The sequence below is a fragment of the Eumetopias jubatus genome, unplaced genomic scaffold, assembly GCF_037043125.1.
Source record: "Eumetopias jubatus isolate StellerSeaLion01/CBP00866 unplaced genomic scaffold, mEumJub1_p1.0 scaffold_6, whole genome shotgun sequence".
NCBI lineage: Eukaryota > Metazoa > Chordata > Mammalia > Carnivora > Otariidae > Eumetopias > Eumetopias jubatus.
The window spans coordinates 43,462,635-43,489,015 of record NW_028274812.1 but is presented as its reverse complement, the minus strand read 5'-3'; the positions used below and the strand labels follow the sequence as shown (position 1 = coordinate 43,489,015).

Genomic DNA, 26,381 nt, shown 5'->3' with positions numbered 1-26,381 from the left:
GATAAACAATACTTCTTTGCGGTGACAGTAAAGAATGGGAAGCTCAGAACTGAATTTAGAAATGCCCAAATATGAAACTCTTGATCATTTGTCCTTATGTTAATGATTTTCCTGTACCAGGAGCCACCACAAATCCCTTCTGGAAGTAGGCTAGATAAAAACAAGTAGATCAACTACACTTGAACTCCAGATCTTTCCCAACTATTTCAAAATATGACACAGTACAGTTACCTGTGCTCCCTGTCAGCTTGTCTTCTAGCTGAGTCTAGCACAGTCTATTGGGAAGTAGGACAAGACAGCTTACCTTCTCATCCATTTAATTAGAATTTATTGAATACCTATGGAAAAATGCACTCTAATGAATACTGTGATATTAAGATTACACGCCAAACCTTGGAGGACTCATTCTCTGGATGCCTATATATTTCTCAACTCCTTGTATTTCCTCTCCAAAAACAGGGTCACTGAGTTAGACAGACCTTGTTCACCCACAGCTCTTACTTGCTGCATGATTTGGGGCTGATTAAATAACCACCTCTTCATCTCTGAAAACAGGGAAAATACCCCTTAACCTGTATGGTTGTCACAAACACTAAACAAGATAACCTATGGAAAAAAATCACCTAGCATAATACCTGGCATGTCTCCATACTCTTTATCTCCATACTCTTTAAATGGTGGTTTCCTCTTTCCTTTCTTCCTTCCTAAGAGAACCTGGCCCCAGCTAAGTACTGTTTTTCCTTCTAGACTATAAGCTCCATGAGGGTAAGTAACTGACCCTTAAAGGGTATCTGGTAAATAATACATGAATGAAAAAATGAATAATAAGTAACCAAGAATCTGTCTCAGATTCTTTGTTTTAGGATTACTTCGAATTAAAACCAGAAAACTCACCCATTGGAGTGTACCCTTAGAGGTCTGCCCAGATCTATGTGCCTCTACGGATACTTGAATGGAATACAAAGCTCCACCTGGGAAGCCCTTGCTCCTACATATTATCCCAGTGATTTATTTCAAGCCAGTTATTAAAGCCTCCATTTGAACTTTGTGCTACCAAGTATGCAAATTGAATCAACTTGCTATGCCTTAATTAAAGAAAATGAGTTTTAGTTAATGACCGTATAAACCAATAAAAAACATTTACTTTACACCTTTAAGTGATGCAAATTGAATATTTCACATACAAACAAATTTATTCTTGATTGAAAGATTGGTTTATACTCAGGAGCACCACAGGATAAACCAACTCTCAACAGCAGTGTTCCTGTTTCAGTTTCCTTCTTATTTTTCCCTTGTAATAAATTTGGATGCATTAACTTTTTTTGCAATACCCTCACATTGCCAATTAGAATACTTTAACAGGAAAAAGTGTTAATTTAAAAGCAAGCAAAAATTTATCCAAGCTGGAATAATATTACATGTTATCCCTAAAAATAAAAGAAATTTTCTCTCTTTGCTTAAGCTTTTCCAATCTTTCCACGCATCAGACAAATGGAAAAAGTTTGTGTTTTCACAAAGAAAACTGCACAATTGTTGATACAGTCACCTGAATCTATGAATAAACTGAACGAGTATAAAACAAATTCTCATAAAAGACATATTAAAACCAACTACAAAACTATAAGCTGAAGAACTTTATAAAACAATGATTAGGAGAGTAAAACAATATAGCTTTCCTCAACTTTATTTACTAATTTTAATATAAAAAGTACTATCACTTAGATGTTATTGATGAACTTTTTTTAAAGGAAAATATGACAATACCCAAAGAGAGAACTATAACAAATATGCTTGAAGACCTCTCACATTAGCAATGGTATTATATAATAAGCAGAAGCTTGAGACCTGTGGCTATGATTTTTAAAGTATATTTTGAAAGCTACAGACCAAGATTATCAATAACAGTTCTAAAATGGCATTTTACACAAATCTGTCAATTAACTGGATAAAATTCTTATGAAAAAAGTAAAAATACAATTTTGAATAAACAACATTAAAGGTCAGTAGCTTAGCAATCACTCAGCAATAGTCCAATCGCTTTACCTTATAAGTAAGGAAGCAAAAAAATTCGCTCTTCTCCACAGTCTGATATCCCCTATTAGATTCCCTCTGCTTCCTCACAGGTCCCCACGGCCCACAGAACACATTCATGTCAACTGGTAGTGGTCTGAGGTCAGCCAACTGCCTTCTGTTACCTTGTCTGTTAGCTCAAGAGGCCTTTGTACTTTAGTTCTTTTAAATAAATGTTTCCAAAGTTTCTCAGACTACTGCTGGGTCATGAAAGCAAAGAAATATTGCAGTATTTGGGGAGGTTTGGGGAAGCCATTCTTTAATTATCAGACTAGGGACCTGGATACTATTCAGGTCTGGTAGCACTAACATCTACTTTCCTGTCTTCAATCATTCAATTTTAGATAAATGAGTTCAGTAAAGATGCAGGATACAGATTAATATACAGAAATCTGTTGCATTTCTATACACTAACAATGAAGCAGCAGAAAGAGAAATTAAGAAAACAATCCCATTTACAATAGCACTAAAAATAATAAAATACCTAGGAATAAACTTAGCCAAGGAGGTGAAAGACCTATCTATACTCTGAAAACTAAGACAGTGGTCCAAGAAACTGAAGATGACACAAACAAATGGAAAGATATTCCATGCTCATGGATTAGAAGAGCCAATACTGCTAAAATGTCCATACTACCCAAAACAATCTATAGATTTAATGAAAGCCCTATCAAAATATCAACATTTTTCACAGAACTAGCACAAATAATCCTAAAATTTGAATGGAACCACAAAGGCCCCCAAATAGCCAAAGCGATCTTGAAAAGGAACAAAGCTGGCAGCCTAACAATCCCAGATTTCAAGACATACTACAAAGGTGTAGTAATCAAAATGGTATGGTACCGGCACAGAAACAGACACATAGATCAATAGAACAGAACAGAGAGCCCAGAAATAAACACATGCTTATTTGGTCAATTAATCTATGATGAGGCAAGAATATGCAATGGGGAAAAGACAGTCTTCAACACATGGTTTTGGGAAAACTGGACAGCTACATGCAAAAGCATGAAACTGGACCACTTTCTTATACCATACACAAAAATAAACTCAAAATGGATTAAAGACCTACATGTGAGACCTGAAACCATAAAATCCCTAGAAGAAAACACAGGCAGTAATTTCTTCAACAGTGGCTGTAGAAACATTCCCTCAGACAAGGGAAACAAAAGCAAAGTGAGAGGTTTGAGACTACACCAAAGTAAAAAACTGCTGCACAGCAAATGAAACCATCAACAAAATGAAAAGGCAACCTACCGAATGGGAGAAGATATTTGCAAATGACATATCTCATAAGGGGTTACTATCCAAAATATACAAAGAACTTTTACAGTTTAAGACCAAAAAAACAATCTGATTAAAAAATGGGCAGAGGACCTGAATAGACATTTTTCCAAAAAAGACACAGCTGGCCAACGGACACATGAAAAGATGTTCAACATCACTCATCATCAGGGAAATGCAAATTAAAATCACATGAGATATCACTTTACACCTGTCAGAATGGCACAATACACAAGAAATAACAAGTGCTGGCAAGGATGTGGAGAAAAAGGAACACTCGTGCACTGTCGGTGGGAATGCAAATTGGTACAGCCACTGTGGAAAACAGTATGAAGGTTCCTCTAAAACTTAAAAACAGAATTACCATATGATCCAATAATTTCACTACTGGGTATTTACCCAAAGAAAATGATAACACTGATTTGAAGATATGTGTACCCCTATGTTTATTGCAGCATTATTTACAATAGCCAAGACATGGAAACAACCCAAGTGACCACTGATAGATGAAGAGATGTAGAAGATGTGATGTTTACACTTGGAATATTACCCAGTCATAAAAAAATGAAATCTTGCCATTTGCAACAACATGGATGGACCTAGAGGGTAAAATGCTAAGTGAAATAAGTTAGAGGAAGACTAATACCATATGATCTCACTCCTATGTGGAAATTTAAGAAACAAAAGAAAGAAAAAAGAAACCAAGAGAAAAGACCCCCCCAAAAAAAACCCCCAGACTTTTAAATACAGAGAACTGGTGTTAACACAAGGGAAGGGGGTGGGAGGACGAAATAGTAAAGGGGATTAAGAATATAGTGATCTTGATGAGCACTATGAAATCTACAGAATCGTTCAATCAGTATATTGTACACTCAAAACTAATAGAACCCTGTTAATTGTACTTGAATTAAAGGAACAAAGAAACAAACAAATACTGGTTCACAATAGAAAAAAAATTATTCGATTTAGGAGGACTCCAGTTCCTATTCCCCCAACCTTTTTTGAAAAGGCTGTGGGGAGGGAAGCCACTACCCATTTTCTCTCCCACAGACAGTTGAAGACAAGCCCTATTTAAAGGTAGGTAGCTGAATTTACTTATACGTAACAAGGCGGGACAGAAATATTAGGAAGAGACAACAAATTCTCAAAAAGAAACAGAATGTCTTTTTTCATTGCTTTAATTTTTCGTACACCATTCTATTGATAATATTAGAGCTACCACAAGTCATTCCAATCAGATAGCTATAGAACCTTGAGGGAACCACCAGCTCCCTGGGTCTGTTTTCTCATTTTTAAAATGAAAGAGCTGAACACATTGATCTCTAAGGTCCCTTTATATTGGAATATGTCTTCTTTATATTCTCAATTCAATTATAAGGCAGATTAAACATAGACTTATCTCATTGTCCTTTAAGGCAGCGATCTCCAAAATGGGGCATATAAGGCAATTAATAAGAGGGTTAGGACAAAATATTCAAACTTTTAATTTATACAGGTTTTTAATGCAAAGAGTTAGGAAAAACATTTAGTTTTACTGATCTTTAATATTCTGACACTGGTATCCTCACTGGGTCTGTGGGAGAAAAGAGCTCCATAAGTGGGGGCGTTGACAGGGAAACACTCTTTCTTTGTCCATTCTCAATTTGTCCATTCTCAACATACAGCTTGTGCCTGGTTATGGGGGTTTACAGGTATCGGATGCATACCAGATGGCCAAGAGGCTTACAATGCTTTCTGTGGAAGAATTTCAGATTAAAAATAATACCAATAATGCAAAATTAGTGAATGACTAAAAAACAGCTGGGCTAACACTCTTTCTTTTCTTAGAACAAGTTTTTTGGTCAGCCTCATTATATGAGGTAAAATAGTGACGTTAGATTAGCTCTGACATGACGTTGTCTGCCCAAATCAAAATTATCAAGAAGCACTGCGAGTGTCCAGTCTCCTAAATTCTGAACCTTTTCCTTAGTGTATAATAGGTTTTGAAGTATTTGTTAAGAATGAGAGTACACATACAAAGATTTTTTAAGACTTCAAATACACAGTGACAGAATTTTATACAGCGAAGGGTATACAGTGAACAAAGGCTGAAACCGTATATATGCAAGAGTGGATGCTGCTGCTGTTGGATGCGTGTTGAGAGTTTAGCGGAGTGTCCCCACGGTATTGCTGCGTCAGCGTTCGAGTGGCCTGTGGGGGCCCTCCAACAACGCTAGCTCCCTCCTCATGCAAGCACATGTCCTGCAGAACAGCCCGCAGAAGCACAAGCAAATGCAAGTCCCTGATGTGATTCCCCGCCCAGCCCCCACTCACCCTTGTGATCAACAGTCTCCCTCGCCTCCCAGGGCCTTTCTTTCTCCCTTGTGCACGCCTTAGAAAAAACCCCTGTGGCACTCAACCCAAACCTCCGCTCTTTTTGGTTTGATTTGACCATTCTGGCCTTAGCCTAGGGCCCCAAAGGACTACACCCACCCTAATAAGGGCATGTACCCCAGGTCCCCTCTGCCTTGACGTCTCTGTGTGGCCCGGGAGGCTGCTGCATACCTCCTCAGGACCTGTGACTGATAAACTTCTCTATTTTAATTTCTCTGTGGTCTTTTGTCGAACTGTATCTCATCACCTGGCACCTTGTGCTCCACTGAACAAAATCAAAACGATGTGCCCTGACACGGTGCAAAACAGGACCTGTGTGTTACCACACAGATGTGTGCTGGACTCACAGCCCTACCACGCAACTAGCTGTCATCTGGCTAAGCCTCTGAAACTCCGGTTTCTAAACCGCGCAGGCAGGAAAACAATGCCCATCTCATAGGATGGTTGTGAGACTTGAACAGGAAGGTCTCGATAAATTTTAATTTCTTTTCCTTACTCTTAATTATGCCAAAAACAAAAACAAAAACAAAAAACAAAAACAAAAACCCAAAGACGTACTTGTGTAGTAATGGAGGGCAAGACTATAGTGCGGTACTATTTAAAATTGCATTATTTGTTTCTGCTCGGTCATATAACACAAGAATTGGTCCCACAACAGAGTTTGTCCATGTTAAGCTGAGACTTAAAAACTGAATTGGCAGCTTTTGTTTAACTCACCACATTAAAATCTAGATTCTCTTCAACCCATGATTTTGCCTCTTCAAATTCATCTTTCATTTCCATTATAAAAAGTGTATCCAGGGCATCTACTATTGTTGCTCCTTTAATACTACCTGAAAATATCAGAAAAATATTTATTGATTAAAATATTTGACAGAGACATACAAGCAAATTGACCATACCTGGAAAGGGAGAGGAAGACGATAATACTGAATTTATTAATGAATAGTAATACTGAACACAGTCTAAAATTTTCACTGAAAGAAGATTTAAAAGCTGCCTTAAAACCCAGCTAATAATTATCACAGGCTATGGACTGATACACTAATCTTTAAAGTTTCTTCTGAGCTGTAGAAAATATCTCTTAGAAATTTCATTTGTGACTGCATTCTCTAGCAAGAAAAAAATAGATCTGAAACAAAGGAGCAATACACATATTAATTTTAGTGTAATCACGTCCAAGTGCACCTGTGCAAAACTTTTAAATATAATTAGTTCTAAAAGTATGATAGCTCTAATAAGCCATTATTCAAAAATGGAATTCACCCCCTCTTTGAAAGCCTGACTGATCCTAACCTCCCCTCCTACCCACCCAGCCCATCTTGACTCTATGATTCATTTCCTCCGAACCCCCTTGACATGAAGATTTTACACTGATCTTGCACTTATCACTTTCTGCCTTTCAGTGTAATTACTTGTGTGCATCTCTTTTAGTCTGCAAACTTCCTCAGAATGGAGAAGTCATGTCTTCTTCATCTGCACATTCCATACTAAGAGACTTAGTATGTTTCAATGCTTAATAATAATTTAAAAAAAATCATCAACATATTAACAGAGAACCAAATAATCTCTTTGATAAAGATTATGACAAATTTACACAAAACTGAATTATTAATGATACAAGCAACTTTCATAGCGATAAAGGCAAAAACAGAATTAGATTTTAAAAAGTTATAGTAAATAAGGAAAAACTAAAAGCTTCTGAGTCTGTATGAAGTTTCTGAATTTGTCTTCAATTCCTATGTCTTACCACCCATGCTTACTGAAAACACTATTTTATAAAAACATCTGAAATCACTTCTACTGCCACTACTCCAGGTTTGGGCTCTCTTCATCTCTAAACTGTGTCACTGTAAAAGGCCCGCCAGCCTTTCTTCCACTCTGCCAGTTCCTCCTACCTGTCCTTATAATTCCCTACTCCCTACCTGAGTTCCTACTTCATATGAATATCTGCACTTGAAAGATGAATATCTACTGAACCATCTAATGCTTTGACAACTATGTACACACAGGTCTTCTGCACTAGGCCAGGAACTCTGCAAAGACTTGTACTGTGTTGATTAACACCAATGCTGGAAGGAGAGCCAAACACATGGAAGATCCTGAATAAAGGGAAAAGCATAGCGTGGTGATTAGAACCATGGATTCTGACCTTAGCCACACCTGGGTTCTGGCCCCAGCTCAGTTAGTATGTGGCTAATACGAGGCAAGCTATTCTGAGCTGCATTTTTCTCATCTATAAAATGTGTATAATAATGAGGTTAAGTGAGATGCCCAACAATTGGCACTTGGCACATAATGTCAGTTGATACTGTTATTTGTTATATGATTTGATACTATTTAACACCTTCAGTTATAGTATAAAAAGTCACATTTTCTATGGGGAATTAAGAAGTGTCAGAATGACTCTATCCCCTTCATCCTCTTACTTATAGGCAAAATTGTGCTGGTTAAAAAAGAATCCAGTGCGATAAGAAGGGCACCGGGTACCTCTGTGACCCAAGGAACCCAACATTTCTGTTACCTAGCTTCCTCACCTCCACAATGGGAATGTTATTAACACTCCCAGGACCAATCACCAAGGCATGCTGTGAGGATCAAATGCAATAAAGCATGCCAAAGTCGATAAATGGAAGTTCAAATAACTGACCTAATCCATTCTCACTTTCTCTTCTATGGCACAAACAGGAGCAACCCAGAGCTAAAGTCGAGAGTCACCAAGATACAGCGAAGATCACCATGCAGGCTGCCTTGGCCCGCTTATCAATAAAGACACTACTTTTACCTGACAGGAAGCAGTTAATGGGGCTGACCAAATGTTCCTCAGCTGGGTCTCACCCCTGGAGCTAAAACTCATGATGCTGTGCCTATATCCATTAAATAAGAATCTTTGGAAGTGTTCCCAGGCATTAGTATTTTTTTCAAGGGACGCAAGTGATTCTATGTGCTCCTTTTCTAATGTAAAGTGCTCTGTCTGAAGGACACACTATGCACAGTCCTTGCAGGTAACTCCCACCAGGTATGCAAGTTTCCTAGCAACATGGCCAGGAGGGGCATACAAACATCGCCACCCACAAGTTCTGGCAAATGGAGAAAAGTTACTGTCACTAGGAAACCAAAGCACATTCTACTCACCAAACAAACTGCTCGAATGGCCTTCTTTTGATATAGGTTTCAGTTCATTTAATCCCCAGGCATACCGTTTATAATTATTCCAAGCATGTTTCATCATCTGAGAAAAGAAATGAAAATGGGATTATAATTTGAATTTGAGAGGTTTTTGCTACAAAATAGATCATCTGTTGAAGACTTAAATGTTAAAGCCTTAATACTCCCTGCTTAGTTAAAAGGACAATTATTAATTAGGTGACAGTGGTACGAATAAACTAGCACACACACATACACACACATACCCATTGCCTCTTTATATTTACAAAAGGAGATTTCTTTAAAAGAGCACATACCATTTTTTTATTTAAATTCAATTAGCCAGCATACAATATAGCATTAGTTTCAGATGTAGCGTTCAATAATTCATCAGTTGCACATAACACCCAGGGCTCATCACATCACATGCCCTCCTTAATGCCCATCACCCAGTTACCCCATCCTGCCACCACCCCAGCAATCCTGTTTGTTTCCTATAGTTAAGAGTCTCTCATGGTTTTCCTTCCTCTCCAATGACTTCCCATTCAGTTTTCCCTCCCTTCCCCTATGATCTCTGCGCTATTTCTTCTATCACCAACATCTGTCATTTCCTAACTTGTTAATTTTAGCCATTCTCACTGGTGTGAGGTAATATCTCATTGTGGTTTTGATTTGTATTTCCCTGATGGCTAGTGATATTGAGCACTTTTTCATGTGTCTGTTAGCCATTTGGATGTCTTCTTTGGAGAAATAAATGTCTGTTCATATCTTCTGCCCATTTCTTGACTGGATTATGTTTTTTGGGTGTTGAGTTTGGTAAGCTCCTTATAGATCCGTGGATACTAGTCCTTCATCTGATATGTCATTTGCAAATATCTTCTCCCATTCCATAGGTTGCCTTTTAGTTTTGTTGACTGTTTCCTTTGCTACGCAAAAGCTTTTTATCTTGATGAAGTCCCAATCATTCAGTTTTGTTTTTGTTTCCCTTGCCTTTGGAGACGTGTCTAGCAAGAAGTTGCTGTGGCCAAGGTCAAAGAGGTTGCCGCCTGTGTTGTCCTCAAGTATTTTGATGGATTCCTGTCTCACATTTAGGTCCTTCATCCATTTTGAGTTTATCTTTGGGTATGGTGTAAGAAAATGGTCCAGTTTCATTCTTCTGTATGTGGCTGTCCAATTTTCCTAGTACCATTTTTTGAAGACACTGTCCCTTTTCCATTGGATATTCTTTTATGCTTTGTCGAAGATTAGTTGACCATAGAGTTGAGGGTCCATTTCTGTGTTCTCTATTCTGTTCCATTGATCTATGTGTCTGTTTTTATGCCCATACCATACTGTCTCGATGATTACAGCTTTGTAATAGAGCTTTAAGTCTGCCATTGTAATGCCACCAGCTTTGGTTTTCTTTTTCAACATTCTTCTGCCTATTCGGGGTCTTTTGTGATTCCATACAAATATTAGGATTATTTGTTCCAGCTCTGTGAAAGACTTTGATGGTATTTTGATAGGGATTGCATTGAATGTGTAGTTTGCTCTAGGTAGCATAGACATTTTAACAATATTTGTTCTTCCAATCCATGACCATGGAATGTTTTTCCATTTCTTTGTATCTTCCTTGATTGCTTTCATAAGTATTCTGTAGTTTTTAGAATATAGATCCTTTACCTCTTTGGTTAGGTTTATTCCTAGGTATCTTATGGTTTTTGGTGCAATTGCAAATGGAATCGATTCCTTAATTTCTCTTTCTTCTGTCTCCTTGTTAGTGTATGGAAATGCAACTGATTTCTGTGCATTGATTTTATATCCTGCCACGTTGCTGAATTCTTATATGAGTTCTAGCAATTTTGGGGTGGAATCTTTTGGGTTTTCCACATAAACTATCATGTCATCTGAGAAGAGTGAGAGTTTGACTCTTTTTTGCCAATTTGAATGCCTTGTATTTCTTTTTGTTGTCTGCTGAGGCTAGGACTTCTAGTACTATGCTGAACAACAGTGGTGAGAGGGGAAATACCTGCCATGTTCCTGACCTTAGGGGAAAAGCTCTCAGCTTTTCCCCATTAAGAATTATATGTGCTTTGGGCTTTTTGTAGATGATTTTTATGATATTGAGGTACATTCCCTCTATCCCTACACTGTGGAGAGTTTTAACCAAGAAAGGATGCTGTACTTTGTCAAATGCTTCTTCTGTATCAGTTGAGAGGATCATATGTTTCTTGTCTTTTCTTTTATTAATGTGATCTATCACATTGATTGATTTGCGAATGTTGAACCACCCTTGCATCCCCAGAATAAATCCCAGTTGGTCCTGATGAATAATCCTTTTAATGTACTGTTGGATCCTATTGGCTAGTTTCTTGGTGAGAATTTTGGCATCCATATTCGTCAGGGATATTGGTCTGTAATTCGCCTTTTTGGTGGGGTCTTTGTCTACTTTTGGGATCAAGGTAGTGCTGGCCTCATAGAACGAATTTGGAAGTTTTCCTTCCCTTTCTATCTTTTGAAACAGCTTCAGAAGAATAGGTATTAGTTCTTCTTTAAATGTTTGGTAGAATTCCCCTGGAAGCCATTCAACCCTGGACTCTCCTTTGTTGGGAGATTTTTGATTACTGCTTCAATTTCCTTGCTGGTTATGGGTCTGTTCAGGTTTTCTATTTCTTCCTGTTTCAGTTTTGGTAGTTTAAAAAGAGCACATATCGTTTTTAATTCAGTTCCCAGTAACAGAAATTTAGCTTTTCGTAAAAGGATAAACCATTCATACATTTATCTATTTCATTCTCATGAAAAGTCAACTCTGCAAAGAGTCTATATTTAAGATTCTGGTTTTTGCACAAGTTCTTTGTATTTTGTCAACCTCATAGTATATAGACAAATATACAAGGTTATCACTTTAAACACTTTGATGTATTTTGACCAAGTCTATGTGGAGAAGTCTAGACAATATAAATGAAACTCTATGATTATATCTAAATTTGGGGAAACTTCAGCTTGTTTTAATATAATCAATCTTAATTGTATACATGTGTGTATCCCTGTGTAACTAAAGACTGATTTGTATACTCCCAATCTAGACTCCTTGTACCAAGAAGGTTTTTAAAGGCCAAACCTCTCTGCCACAATTATATAAATTATTTTTAAATTAACTTTAATAAAATTAATTTATCTACATATAACAAAAACCAAATTAATTTCTCCTGGCTTACAGATAAAGTTCTGACTTATTGTGCTAAACATTAACTCTAGTAGAAAGTGAACAATTTTCAAGGGGAGAAATTGTTCTAAAAGCCTGTCAAAATAGTTGCCTAACCACTGTATAACAGGTGTAGAATTTTTTTTATGACTCAAAGAATATAATTATTTTTGTATAAATTTTTTTAAAGAGGGCAAGGGACTCTTTATGTGTCTAGAATTTATTCATGCCACTATTCCCAATCCATTAGCAACAGTAATCAAAATATGGGCATAATTTGAAAATGTTCTCCTCTGGCTCCAAATTTTAAAATATCTTAAAAAGCATCACCTAAAGTTACAAATACCACATGAGGGCTGTTTATCACTAAAAATCTTCAGTGAGATCAATATAATTTTATTAATAAGTCTTCATATGTCCCTGAACACAATAATAAAAATCTTTCTTTAGCCAATTTGTATATTATCTTCCTATCTCACTACCATTACTATGAATAATAACTACCAAAAATCTGTACAATTTGCCGGGTACTCTGCTAAATGCTCTACATTCAGTACTGTACTCAATTATAATTTCAACTCTGAAATGTTGTATTACTATTATTTGGTAGATAAAGAAACTGTGGCTTGGAAGTTAAAACCCAAAGTACTTTATTCAAGGTTATGTTATTTCTTCACAGCTGAAGAGCCAGGGTTCATCCCTGTGTTGGCCTGACTCCAAAGTCATGGCATTAACCAACACATTGCATCATCTTCCTTTAATGAGTCAGCATCAGAATCTTCCTTTGATGAATCAGACTGTTGATCTTCCACCAGTCAAAAGAATGTGGACAAGGTAGCACTTTCAAGATTTTCTCCTTACAATTTTATTGGAAAGTATAATAGATTTAAGGATAAAATAACCTGATTTATAATCCCTATTATGCCACTGATTAGTCCCATAAACATGGACGAATCATAGTTTTTATGAGACTTTATCTGAAAAAAATGGGATAATTTCTCATGGGGTGTGTGTAAGGAATACATGAACATAGCCTGTGATTGCACCTACTGTACTGCTTCCCACATGGTGGGTAATCACATGTTTATTGAATTTAAACCTATACTGAAACCAATTAAATTCACATCACAGAAAAAGAAACCAATGAGCCTCTGAAAAGACTAGGGATATGAAATCCACGAAAACACCTTGAGATTACATCTGAGTTTGATTTGGTTTTCCTATTAAATGTACTACATTTGGTAAACTTCATTCCTGTAAATTTCCAAAGACACTTTATAAATTCAAAAGCTTTTGAAATATACCTGACACAAGAGCAACCACAACAACAAAACTTTATGATGATTTGTTTCAGCTCTAAGTCTGAGTAGAAACCAGTGTCATATACTATTAATGACTCAAAGATGGCATAAATCATTCCCATAGAAGATTGCTGCTTTATCAAAAATTATCATCTATACAATGTACCACTAGTACAGAACCTCCTTGAATTACCTCTGTAGTGTATATTAACCTTTCTCATCTTTTTTCCCCAAGGGAAAATCTGACACTAATTACTTGGTTTCCTACATTTCAAAAGTTGCTGTGACACATTTCTCAAAATGGGTTCCTCATCCCATGGGATTTCTAGGGTTAGAGAGTGAAAAGAAAAAGAAAAAGAAAACCATGTGGTCAAAATACCTTGAATGGAACATAAAAGAGTGGTTTCTCCGGGACCTCGTGAAATAAGAAGGAATGGCCGTGTTGTTAACTGATTCCAGTGGTTGATGACCTCTGGAAATGGTTTACCAAGTTAAAGCCAAACAGAAGACATGGTGTGTGTGTGTGTGTGTGTGTGTGTGTGTGTTTAGAATACCAGAGAGAATGAACTCACAAGTCATATATAAAGTCAGCTTTGTAACTAAGATTTATGACTTATACAGATATCTGAAAACATCAAAATGCTACTGGCTTCTAATTTTACAATATTAAGCCACTAGCCAGCTGAGGGACCATGGGGATGAAGGCATTTAATCTCTCTAGACTCAGTGTGCTTATGAACTGATAGGACAAGAAGGTCAATTCCAAAATTCAACTACTAACAAAGAAGTCCATGGATAGGATTAATCTTCATCTTCACATGCTCCTTAATTTTGTTTTGTAGTCTTTCATCAATTTAATTAAGAGTTCTACAGCCTGAAATCCCAAATAGAAGGATTAAAATAGCCCTAAACTAGAGGTTGATTAGGACTTCAAACACAGTTGTAAAACCCTCATGAAAAAGTAACCCTGAAAGCATAAGAAAGATTTATATTTTCCTGAATGCTTATAGTTGCATTAGTGAGGGGTATAGCTAACACATGGTGTGAATGGAAACAGAAGAGAATGATACAAAATTCCAAAATACTAATCCACTATCTTGACCCAGAAAAATTTGAATTAAGACATGAAATATCCAAAAAATAACATTTTTCTCCTTGACTCTATGCTTATCAAAGATTCTTCTACTAGTGATTTCTTCTCAATTGGCATCAGGGCTAAGTAATTAAACAATGTCATTTATTGAGTGTCTGCTACACTATGAATAATAAGATGCTAAAGGATTAAAAGAAAGTGTACATGAGTCTATCATGCTTATAATCTAATTGATAATGCATGGAAGCTTAGCATTGTCTCTTCTTACATACCCATAAATGTTTATAAATATAGCAGAATAAGAAAACTAATGTACCCAACTCTACTGTTGTACCTAATGATTTATTTTCAATTTTATTTTATGACATATTCAAGGGCATGAGAAGCCACAACCAAAAAAAAATGCTTGAATTTTTCCCAGGTTTGTATAGATTTCATAACTTACATTTTTATTGCTAGGAAATATCCATCCAAATATTTTTATTTGCTGATGCTTTAGCCATATGATCTTAGGTTAGTCACAATAAATACATTAAAAATCTTTTTGAGAATCACAGTTTTTGCCAGACAGATCTTATGAAGACTTGAGCTTTCATTGGCCCTTTAAAAAAGCCTGCAAGCTCAAGTCCCACTCATAGCCCCTCCCGTGTGGCCTGACACAAATTTCCATCATTTGTACAGCATGGTCAGAGTTAAGTCCCTGGCCCCGGCTGACTGATCGAGGGGCTGATGCCTGACCCAAAGGCAGACACCTAAGGGCTGCCATGAGCCCTGGAGATGAGGTGCCTGGATCTGAAGCTCTCTCTAATGGATGGACCAATCCAATCCTCTACCTATGGAAGTATAACAGATATTCACAGAGAATCCAGAGGCCAGAGTGAGGGAGAAGCAGAGAAGTACAAATACGCAAAGGGAAAAGGCCATAAAAAGGGAGTTATGAGGCCGATGAAACCATGAGGGAGATAGACGGTAAGGAGAGAAAAGCACAAGGAGGCTGGGAAGCAGACATGGCGTCCCGGGGGAGTTAGGTCAGGTCTGTAGAGCCGCTGTGGCACTACAAACAATGCTGCTGAATCCTGAATGTTGATGAATTCTCTTCTACTCCGTGAGATGTGGCTCTGCCTGCTGAGATTGTTTACTTACTTCCCCATGTGTCCTTATAGAAAATGTCACTTATTGAAGAGGAATTTGTGAAAGAGCAGGTCACAGGTGCAGGCATCTGACAAACTGGGTTCATATCCCAGTTCTGCCATCATTAATGTGACTCTAAGTGAGGCAAGGAATCTTTCTGAACCCACTTGCCACACCCATAGATGTAAATAAATAAAAGAACTATCCTCATTAGTTACCATGATGATAAAGTAAAATAATGCATGTAAAGAGCCTAATACATTGCCTGACAAAGTAAGTGCATGATAAATTATAGGCACTATGCTTACTTTTATTAAAAATCTAAGCATGTCTCTGATCACTGTAATCTGAACAAGCATCATACATTTTCCTAATAACATATATAAATAGGAGGAGCAAATATACATAAAACCAGGCAAACTTATTTAGCACACAAACTCTAAATCTATACATTTAAAAATATATACAACTATTTGGTATCCAAAAGGAGGAAGAAGAAAGAATGATGTAAGGCAATATGGGTCAACTTTAATTCTGAAGATTCATATACTGGCTTTCTTGAAGTCTTAGTTGTGTTGGGTATGCTTGTATAGGGGGTTTGCTGGAGGGATTTGGGGGCTGATCTAGAGCATACATATGCCCACAAGAGGCAGTAATGCACAACGAGCTTTACTCGCTGGTGCCTGGACAGGGTTGCATGAGAAGTGGAAGTCCTTCACAGCATGACTGTCCGGGGCACCTGGGTGGCTCAGTCAGCTGAGGGGCCGACTCTTGGTTTTGGCTCAGGTCATGATCTCAGGGCTGTGGGATGAAGCCCTGTGTAGGGCTCCATGCTCAGTGCAGAGTCTGCTTGAGATTCTCTGCCTCTTCCTCTCCCTTTGCCCTTCCTCCCCCCACTAGCACATGTGCACTCTCTCTCTAAAACAAATAAATATATAAAATCTTAAAAAAAAAAAAAGGAAAGACTGTCCAGAGGCTTAAGGAAAAGAAGCCATCCTCCAGAAAGAAAGGAGAGCAAGGGAACTCCCAGGAGAGAGGGAGCTTACATGCTAAGTGACTTCGTTCAGAAGCATGAGAGGGAGAACTCCCGAAGGGAGTAGCAGCCTGAGGTATTAAAACCACAAGGCCCTATCTTATCAATGGTCAACAGATGCTGGGTAAGGTTTCACAGAGCATGTAAAGCAGGCAGGCTGTAAATGGCTAAAACTCTGCTTGTATTTCTTTTCTTTTCTCCTTTTTTCTTTTCTTTTCTTTTCTTTCTCTTCTCTTCTCTTCTCTTTTCTTTTCTTTTCTTTCTTCCTCCCTCCCTCCCTCCCCCCCTCCTCCCTCCCTTCCTTCCTTTCTTTCGTAATTGGATGTGAAAAAATTTGAATTTAGTATGAGTGGGCTATTGAGCTAACAATATTTCAGCCTACATACATGAGCAACTCAAGGGCCAAAAGACAGAGGCCACCTTTGGCTCATTTATGTAACAGCTTGCCATTTGACACTAAAGTGAAGAAACTGTAGTCCAGTGACACTCACATTCCCCTGTTCTAAAGGACATGAGGGGCTGTGCCTGGTTCAGGTGAGGTCTAGGGTGTGAGGTCAACCCACATCACTGATTGTTAAAGCAGAAATGGATAGCCTTCATTCTTAAGATTATACGTAACAGTTGATGCTTTGAAAAACACGGATCTTAAAAGCCTGACAGTAGGTTCTATCAAACTGTGCCTGAAATGATTTGATTGTTCCATGAAAGTACCTTCTGGGACTTTCAGATAAAATCTCAACACAAAACATTTTTAGGATCACTGTATCAACTTTCCTTCTTCTAGTCTTTGAAGGACTGGGAAGTGGCAGAAAGGAAAAATAAAAAGTCATTTCAGGGAAATCAAGTCACAGCTTCTCCAAAACCTCAGTTATCCACTGGAGAAGAATTTCTAGATGTGTGAACACAAGACAACAATCTAGACACACCTTCTTATCTGAAGCGGCACCACTGCTTACATCTCCCTGTGGGAATGAAGGCTGAGAGAACCGGAAGGAGCATCAGGCCAGGGAGAGATCTGATGCTGAGGCCAGCTGTCAGAGGGAGCAGAGCAAGCAGGCTTCCCCTGGGAAAGACGGAGCCCTGCCGCCTAAGAGTCTGATCTCATAAACCCTTAGTTTTCTCATCTTTAAAAAATAATAATCAATTGTAACAAAGGTACTACGGTGGTGCCTGATGTTAATAGTGGGGAGTGTTGGAGCAGGGATAAATGGGAACACCCTATATTTTCCATTCTGTTTTGCTATGAATCTAAAACTGCTCTAGAAAAATAAAGTATGTATTTAAGAAAAGAGTAACATCACTTTCCTCACAGCATGGTCAAGAGATCAAATCGGATAATGCACCTGGCTGGTAGAAGAGGTCCAATGAACACTGTGGGCCTCCAACCACGCTGCCTCCTCACTGCCCTCCTAGGCCACAAGAATTAAGCAGAGCTAAGGGAGAATAGCTTGATAAAAGAGGACACTTAGCTACCCTCAGAGTAGGCAAGGCAATACAGGGAGAAGTGAATTAACAGGATAGACAAGGAAAGAGGCCAGTGTCACCCAGAGATGACAGGATGCGGAGCTGGGTATGACAGCATTTACAGAGACTGCAGGCCTGGAGTCTACCACAATTACAGCATTCAGCATCCTCTAATGGGCATCGAGATGCAGTGAAGACAGTCCTGGGAATGATGCTCCTCTTGACGCAGTTCTTCACTGAGCAAGGCCCGAGTCCAGTAGCCTTCTATCTGTCATTGCCCAGCATGAGAAAAACCGTCCCAGCCATGACAGTTTCCAATTTTACCCCATATCAAATTAAAATATTCATTCATGAGCCTTGCTCAATTTATCTCTTTCAAATGCTGAAATAGATTAGTTCTCTGTCCTTTTCTCCAAGGCTCCAAGATTCTTTTTCCAAATGTTAAAATGTCAGTTGCTACTTACTGAGTACCTACTGGTGGTACGATGTGAATTATAAGTAAGAATAGAGTAGGATGCCAGATTTAGGAAATATGATTCCATGTGACATAAACTTACATAAAATACATATGTTTATCCGACACGCAAATTTTAACAGAGTCCTGTATTTCATCCAGCAACCCTAAGACAGAAGGGCAGAACACATTCAATACCTGCTTCCGTGTCCAGGACCAGCTCCTGGCTTGTGCCCTGCTCTAGCTTGGGCCTGAAAGAGGGACTGAAAACTCAAGGGCCAGACAGAAACAGAATGGCCAGGTCCAGAGCAACTGGAAATGACAGGGCAGGTGGTAAAACAGGAGTGAAGGCCCTGACTAAAGCAACTGATAAAAAATACTAAGCTTGCTTGTAAGGGTTTGAGCCAGGTTTTGAGAGGTCTAGAGGAAAATAAAATAGTTTGCTAGCTAGGGAAAAAAATATTTGTGAGCCACAGATCAGCCCACAGACCAGCAGTTTGCAGTGCCGTCTCTGGTTTATAGGCACATGTCTAGATCTGACCGCTCTGTGTTTCGGCCTGTGGGCATAGCGCTTACCCACGTGCACTCAGCAGGCAGCCCCCGGCCCACCCCTGGCACAGGCTGCCCTCGCTGCCTGCTCTAGGACTGTGCGGGCCCCAAAGTCGGTGCTGTCTCTTCGCCAAAAATGACTGGAGGGGCACCTGGGTGGCTCAGTTGTTAAGTGTCTGCCTTTGGCTCAGGTCATGATCCCAGGGCCCTGGGATGGAGCCTCACATCGGGCTCCCTGCTCGGCGGGAAGCCTGCTTCTCCCTCTCCCGCTTCCCCTGCTTATGTTCCCTCTCTGTCAAATAAATTAAATCTTAAAAAAAAAAAGAAAAAAAAAAGAATGACTGGAGTTTGCAAGGTCCTTGAGACCCGAGATGTATAAAGCATAATGCATACACTTCTCAGCAATTCTCTTCTGTGGGATTTCACATTTTAGAAAGCATTTAGGATTTTAAATGCTCTGTTTTATAAATCGAACTGCAGGAATTGAAAAGGAGGAAGTGGCTGAAATTTGCCAATCATCTATCACAGGGCACCATAAGGGGAACCTGATAACAATTTACCACACACTCTTCACAATGTCCCTGTGAGTATTATTACCCCATTTTACAGATGAGAAAGCTGAGGCCAAGCACAGGTGCAGAGGAAGAGCAAGGCTGTGGACTTACTGGTTCTGATTCTTGTCATTATACCATTTAAGAGAGCCCTCCCTTTCTTTTTTGCTGCTTGTCAACATTTTTTTTGTTTTTTTAAGATTTTATTTATCTAGAGAGAGCACACTTATGTGTGGGGAGAGGCGCGGGGAGAGGGAGGGAGAGAATCTCATGCAGACTCCTTAGAGCCAGGCGTGGGGTTCCATCTCACAACCCTGAGATCATGACCTGAGCTGAAACCAAGAGTCAGATGCTTAACCAACTGAGCCACCCAGGTGCCCCCGCTTCTTGTCAACCTTAAGACAGTCAGCCTCCAAGCCTTCCCACTGCTCCGCATACACAGGGCAGCCCTCTCTGGGGTCCAAGGAGATGGCCAGGCCTGGCACCAAATGGCATTCACCAAACCAAGCTTGTGAGCCAGCTCAAGGAAAGAGGCTTGCAGCACTGCCTCTCCCTGTCCGCCTTGCATCTTTCATGTCCTTCCTTCCCTTCCACTTCAGCGCGCCTTCCAGCTCTGTCCCCAGCTCTTCTCCTCCTGGCCCACCTGCGCAGAGAAGTTGGACGCCCCGCTCAGTCACTGGATTTGTGGAGAACCGTGGATCCCTCTCCTTCACACCAAGCAGATGACTGCACCTACACCTGCTCTCTTCAGGTGAGCCAGTTCCTGAGCTTTATCACTAGCGCTTGGGTTACCCTTTGCCAGTTTTTCTTTCATTTTCACCACTACTCTTCTTTCTTGTCTCTGTGTGAGCAATTTGTTTGTCACCAGGTACTTGAAGCTGCCTCTTACCCACTGAGTGGATATGTATGTGTGCGTATTTGCTTCAGAGTCAGATGTCCTGAATTCTCCCACAGCAAATTTTAGTACACCTTTTTTTTCTAAGACAGCAGGAGATACATAAAGGAGGAGTAATTATTTAAGGCTATTGTATGAGCCCCAATGGGCCACTGAGCATTAGTTCCCCAGTGAACTGAAAGAGTGGTTAGACAGTAGCAATCTCTTTAGAAAAAGAGTCAGAATGCTTGATAAAGCCAGTTTTAAAAAATGAGAATTCTAGTTAATCGCTACTTGTGAGGACAGATTGTCCCGTTTCTAAGAAGTATCTTATTCCCTAAGAAAGAGCCAGTTTCTCCAGATCTAGCTCAGGGAACTGGATCATATGCTATTTAATGGTTCTCTTTCTTTGTAAACAAATTCTGACATTACTTTAAAAAACTTCTGTGCTGTTACTAAGTGGAGGAGGGTACAGGGCAAACAACAACAACAAAACAAACCAAAACAAACAAACAAAACCCTCCAAACCAAAAGAACAATGCCCAAACTTGACTAAAATGTTTAATACATATCTCTAAAATATTCTATGGGATAGTAAGTTAGCATATCAAAAGTAAGAGGTGAGAAAAAGGGTTGTTGATAAGTGAGTATCTAGTACACACCTTTCTTGGGAAGCAGCACTATTACTGAGAACGTTTTGTACACCCACAAGCTCTGCATCAGCCAAGGGTCTATCACTGGCATTTACTTCCTCATCCAATATATCGGTCTGGTGGTTAAGCACTACGGCCTCTTTATACAGAAGGTGTCCCTTGAGTTCAAAGGTTCAACCTTAGGGTTTTGAGTCTGTTTGATGGTTTTTAATTGACCTAAAACTGCATTCATTAGATTACGGCTGCTGAGACCTCTGGGGTCACTGGGAGGCCAGCAAGTGTTCCTGTGCTGGCCCGATGCCAGCTAATCTTCCCTGCCTGGTCCCCAGGCTTTTCCAAACTGGGAAGCATCAGCAGCTACAGATCGTGGGGAGCAATCAAGACAAACTGGTGTCCCTTGTTGGGATATCACGAAGCTCTCTTTGTTCTAAGAAGGAGATCTAAAATATTTTTCCATAGAAAACAAATACTATTCTCATGGAGGGTCTCATCTCAAAAGATTTAAGTTTTAATATTTCTAATAAAAAAGCAAGTCCAAACATTCTTTTAACTCATGCATGTCATTCTACAGCTTCAAATTTTCGCTACATTTATCTTTTTTGCACTAGTCACACAATGATGTTTTAGAATTGAAACATGCTCTCCTTAAGGGATTTGCTTACAGATTTGTCAAGTTCCTAAAGACAGATAACTTTTTGTTTTTTAATATTCCTTTTTTAAACTTTACAAATATTATGAGTTAGAACATAATAAAAAATTAGCTTGAAATTTATATAAAAATGGGCAAAAATCAGGTATTTATTCAATTGTATTATTTTTTTTCTTTTTTTTTTTGGAAGTAAACAAACTAGCCCTAGATAGTCAAACCCTGTTCTTCTTCAGTTAGCAAGAGGGTTACAGGGCACAAGTGTTCCTTTTTTTTTTTTCCTTTCGTGTGTATTCTTTAAATAGGCTTTATTTTTTAGCGCAGTTTTAGGTTCACAGTGAGACTGAAGAGAAAGTAGAGATTTCCCATATCCCCTTGCCCAAACACCATATAACCACCTCCACTGTCAATATCATGTGGCAGCATGATGCATTTGTTATATCAATGAAGCTACATGACACACCATAATCACCCAAGTCCACAATTTACATTAGGGTTCACTGTTGTTCTTGTCCACTCCATGGATTTTGAAAAATGTATAACGACTTGTATCCACCACTATAGTATTATACAGAATAGATTCACTACGGTATAAATCCTCCGTGCTCCAGTTATTCATCCCTATCTCCCACCCCACTCCTGAAACCAATGATCTTTTTACCATCTCCCCAGTTTTGCCTTGTCCAGAATTTCATATAGTTGGAATTATATAGCATATAGCCTTTTCATATTGGCTTTTTTTAGTTAGTAACAATGCATCTGAGGTTCCTCTGTGTCTGAATTTGCATGGTTTCATAACTCATTTCATTTTAGACTGAATAATATTCCATTGTCTGGATGTACCACAGTTTACGCATCCATTCACCTTCTGAAGGATATCTTGATTGCTTCCAAGTCTTGGCAATTATGAATAAAGTTGCTAATAAAAAAGAAGTGGCAGGACACAATTGTTTTCTTTTCAAATTAAAACCAGTTAAAGGATTATAAATTATAATTTTGTAAGTTAGTATTATTTGAAGGTAGAATGTATTAGTTATAAATGTATTAGTTATGTCATACAGTATAGGAGAATAATTTTTAAACCTTCTGAAATGATTACCCTTAAAATTGTTCATTATTAATGAATAGTTGGATGCCCATTACATTCTAGAATCCATGATTTTATATGATTCTGAAAGTAATCCTTCTGTATAATGGAAGTAACAGTTTTAGACAGTAACTGGGCATAGCAATAATAAAAATGTTGTATTAAAAGGTGGTATTTTAAAAATTACTTGTGAAAAGCAGTATTTATGTACATTAAATACCAGAAGTGCTGGTTCCTGAGTACAATCTTGGAGTAGCAACTAGTAATTCTACAAGATTTATAATCCGTAATTGGCCATCACATAAGGTACTTTCTTATCATCCTTAATAATAGAGCCAGCATTTATTGAACATTTATGTGTCAGGAAATACGTAAAGCATTTACATACTCTCTCCGTCCCTTACAACAACCCTGCAAGGAAGGTAGTCTCCCCACTGAGATTCCCACTGCACAGATGAAGAAATCAAGAGGTTATGCAATTTTCTCAGGGTCAGACCTCTAGCAAGTGGTGGAGGTTGGCTCTGAATTCAGGCTCACTCCGAAGCCTATGACATACTGTCATGTACACTGTCCTGAAGTAAACATCTGAGCCCTGCAATCTGGGGAATTTGCCTTCCAAATAAGCTTCCGAAAAACTATTAACTCATGTGCTACTGATACACAACTTTGTATGTTTTCTATTACCTATTAAATTATTCTAAGGAAATTAAACTTTATTAATAGTGAGACTTTCAGAAACATGACATACAAAACCACCTTCTAATTTTTCTTTTTTTGAAAACCTTCAGGATATAGAGGAGAAACATTATATTGGTAGAGTAAGGAACTGAAATGAAAATGAGACAGTCTCTTGCTTCTATCTAGTGCCCTGTAGGATAAAGTTATTTTACATACATTGAGAAAGAATTTTGCTTTACATTAATTTTAACCAAAAATTCCTTCCCTTGAAAGACATTAATTCATCTCCACTTGGACATCCTACAGTGTTAGCGCATAATTTTATTCTTGGTTCACAATAGATGACATTTTATCACCAGTGGAACACCCTAAAAATTTTGTTTTGTGGCTACTGAAAAAAGACATATTACTCAATATGAGTTTAAATGTCAATAGCACACTATAAATTGCCCCTAAATTGGCAGGATCAGATTTCTCACTAAACACCTGCATTAAAAAAAGTACATAGATATTGACCGTTTTTCAATGCTCTTTTTACTACAGATTCATTTAGACTTTTACTATGTTACTACGGCTATTACTAAAGATGGAAAACAAGTATCTTGGACTATATGTGATATGATTTGTAAGGTAAGCATTAACATCTAATATGCTTGTATCATTAACTACCCTATAAACTAAGACTCTCTATGGACTGAAGATCATTTGATTTGTTTTATAAGTGATGGCAAGTATTTCCTGGGCTTGAAAATGCATTACTCTAACCATTCTGTTAGAGCTTCAAAATCTGATAAAGCCTGATTTTTTTTTTTCAAATGTTAGAAAAAGATAATAATCATTCATCGTTCATTCTGTTGCTGGATGGCAAGTGCCCAGCATTAAATATATGCCAAATTCAGTGACCTGTTAAAGTAGACTGCATTACTTAATATTAGCTTTGGGTACCAATGACTTCCAATTTTTTTCAGATATTTTACAGCTTAAAAATCAGGCAAATACCTTCATAAATTTAAGAAGAAGGAAAGAAAATATGCCAAGTTTATCAGAAGTCAAATTATTTTACTATTCAAAAAGATGACACAAAACAATAGTAAAAATGGGAAAATGAATATATATTCTACCTATTGCAGATAATAAAGGTTGATTTAACCCATACCCAAATCTCCTTCTCTTGTTTGTCTCCAGAACATGAGATATCAAAGCTAAATGTATGCTTTGCTAGCCTCTCCACAGCTAGAGGTGGCTCTGTGACAAAGTTCTGGCCAATGAGACATTTGCCCACGTCTGCTGGTAGTTCTGCTTTCCCTCTTCTTTCCGCCTGGAATGAGGCCTGATGTGGGTAGATGAGCTGTCAGAGTGGCTATTCTGCTCCCATAAATGAGTGAAGCTCAGGAGTACTGCCGAGGCATCATCCCGATGGAGCGGACAACCATGGCCTGCCCCCCGGTTATGCTTCAAGTTCAAACTACGGTTATTTTGCTAAGCATGTAAGGGAGGATCATTATCATCAGGGAAAGGAGAGGTGACACTCTGTCACTTGCCTTGCTCAAGCAACCTGGGGCTGTGTCGATGTGAGGAAGGGGAAATGAGCCTATTACCTTTGAGAAGATGGCCAAAATCTTTTTTTTTTTTTTTTTTTTTGCCTAGAATATCCTAAAAATGGAGCCCAGGATGAACTGAGGAAAGGAGCAGAGTTTGGGAACAGCAGCTTATGTTAACTGGATAACTGAATTAATTTTTACTTTGGGACTTGAGTGTGTATGTGTTCATGTATGCATGTGTATTAATGTTTGGTCAAAATATTGTGCCACCATAAAACAGACTCTTAACTATAGAGAACAAACTGAGGGTTGCTGGAGGGGAGGTGGGTGGGAGGGATGAGCTACATGGGTGATGGGTACTAAGGAGGGCACTTGTTGGGATGAGCACTGGGTGTTTTATGTAAGTGATGAATCACTAAGTTCTACTCCTGAAACTAATATTATACTGTATATTAACTGAAATTTAAATAAAAACTTGAAATTAAAGGGAAAAATAAACAACTAAGGTTATTGTTATTTAACTCATAGACTATCAACCACCAGTGAATTTAATGTTTGAGTCCCTATCTTTTGGTTGTTTTGGAGTGATCAGATCAAAATTGGACTTATACATACCCCCAATTAAGGGAAATAGGGAGTTTTTCTTTGCATTATTTTTTTAATTTATTTATTTGCTAGAGACAGAGAGAGAGAGAGAGAGAGAGAGACAGCACAAGTAGGCAGAGCGGCAGCAGAGGGAGAGGGAGAAGCAGGCTCCCCGCTGAGCAGAGAGCCCAATGCAAGACTCGATCCCAGGACCCTGGGAATCATGACCTAAGCCGAAGGCAGACGCTTAACTGACTGAGCCACCCAGGTGCCCCTTTCTTTGCATTATTTATTTTCAAAATATTGTTTGGTAGCTGAAATTGCTCTAAACAGTTGTATAATAATAAACCATATGATTTATCACAGAAATGATGGTAGCTGAGTCCTCTGTCCAAGCTTTAAATGACTGATGTGTTACAGGGGTTATGGGGAGGGGCATAAATGGTTAACAAAATAGGTATGTAATCAAGGTTCCTGGATTCACCTAGAAAACAGTAACTTTACAGAAGAATTTGAGTTTCTTTCCTCTACCTTGCTTGAAAAAAGTAAAATATTTATTCAGAGTGGTATAAATTATTCAAGTAAACATTGTTATCAAAGTAGATGACTACATTATATTTTTAGATGTAAATCTCAAATATTAAAGTATCTTCTATAATATAATTACCCATAGCACTGGAAAA

The 26,381-nt window shown here is 38.4% G+C and overlaps 1 protein-coding gene across 1 annotated transcript in view; it reads right to left on the bottom strand.

Moving 5' to 3' along the window:
• Nucleotides 1-26,381, bottom strand: part of MAN1A1 (mannosidase alpha class 1A member 1) — a 162,819-nt gene that overhangs the window by 111,494 nt on the left and 24,944 nt on the right. The window contains exons 3-4 of the mRNA XM_028117056.2: nucleotides 8,863-8,959; nucleotides 6,445-6,560 (exon numbers count right to left, since the gene is read on the bottom strand). Of these exons, the coding sequence (XP_027972857.1) occupies nucleotides 6,445-6,560; nucleotides 8,863-8,959 (213 nt within the window). The remainder of the gene's footprint in view (nucleotides 1-6,444; nucleotides 6,561-8,862; nucleotides 8,960-26,381) is intronic.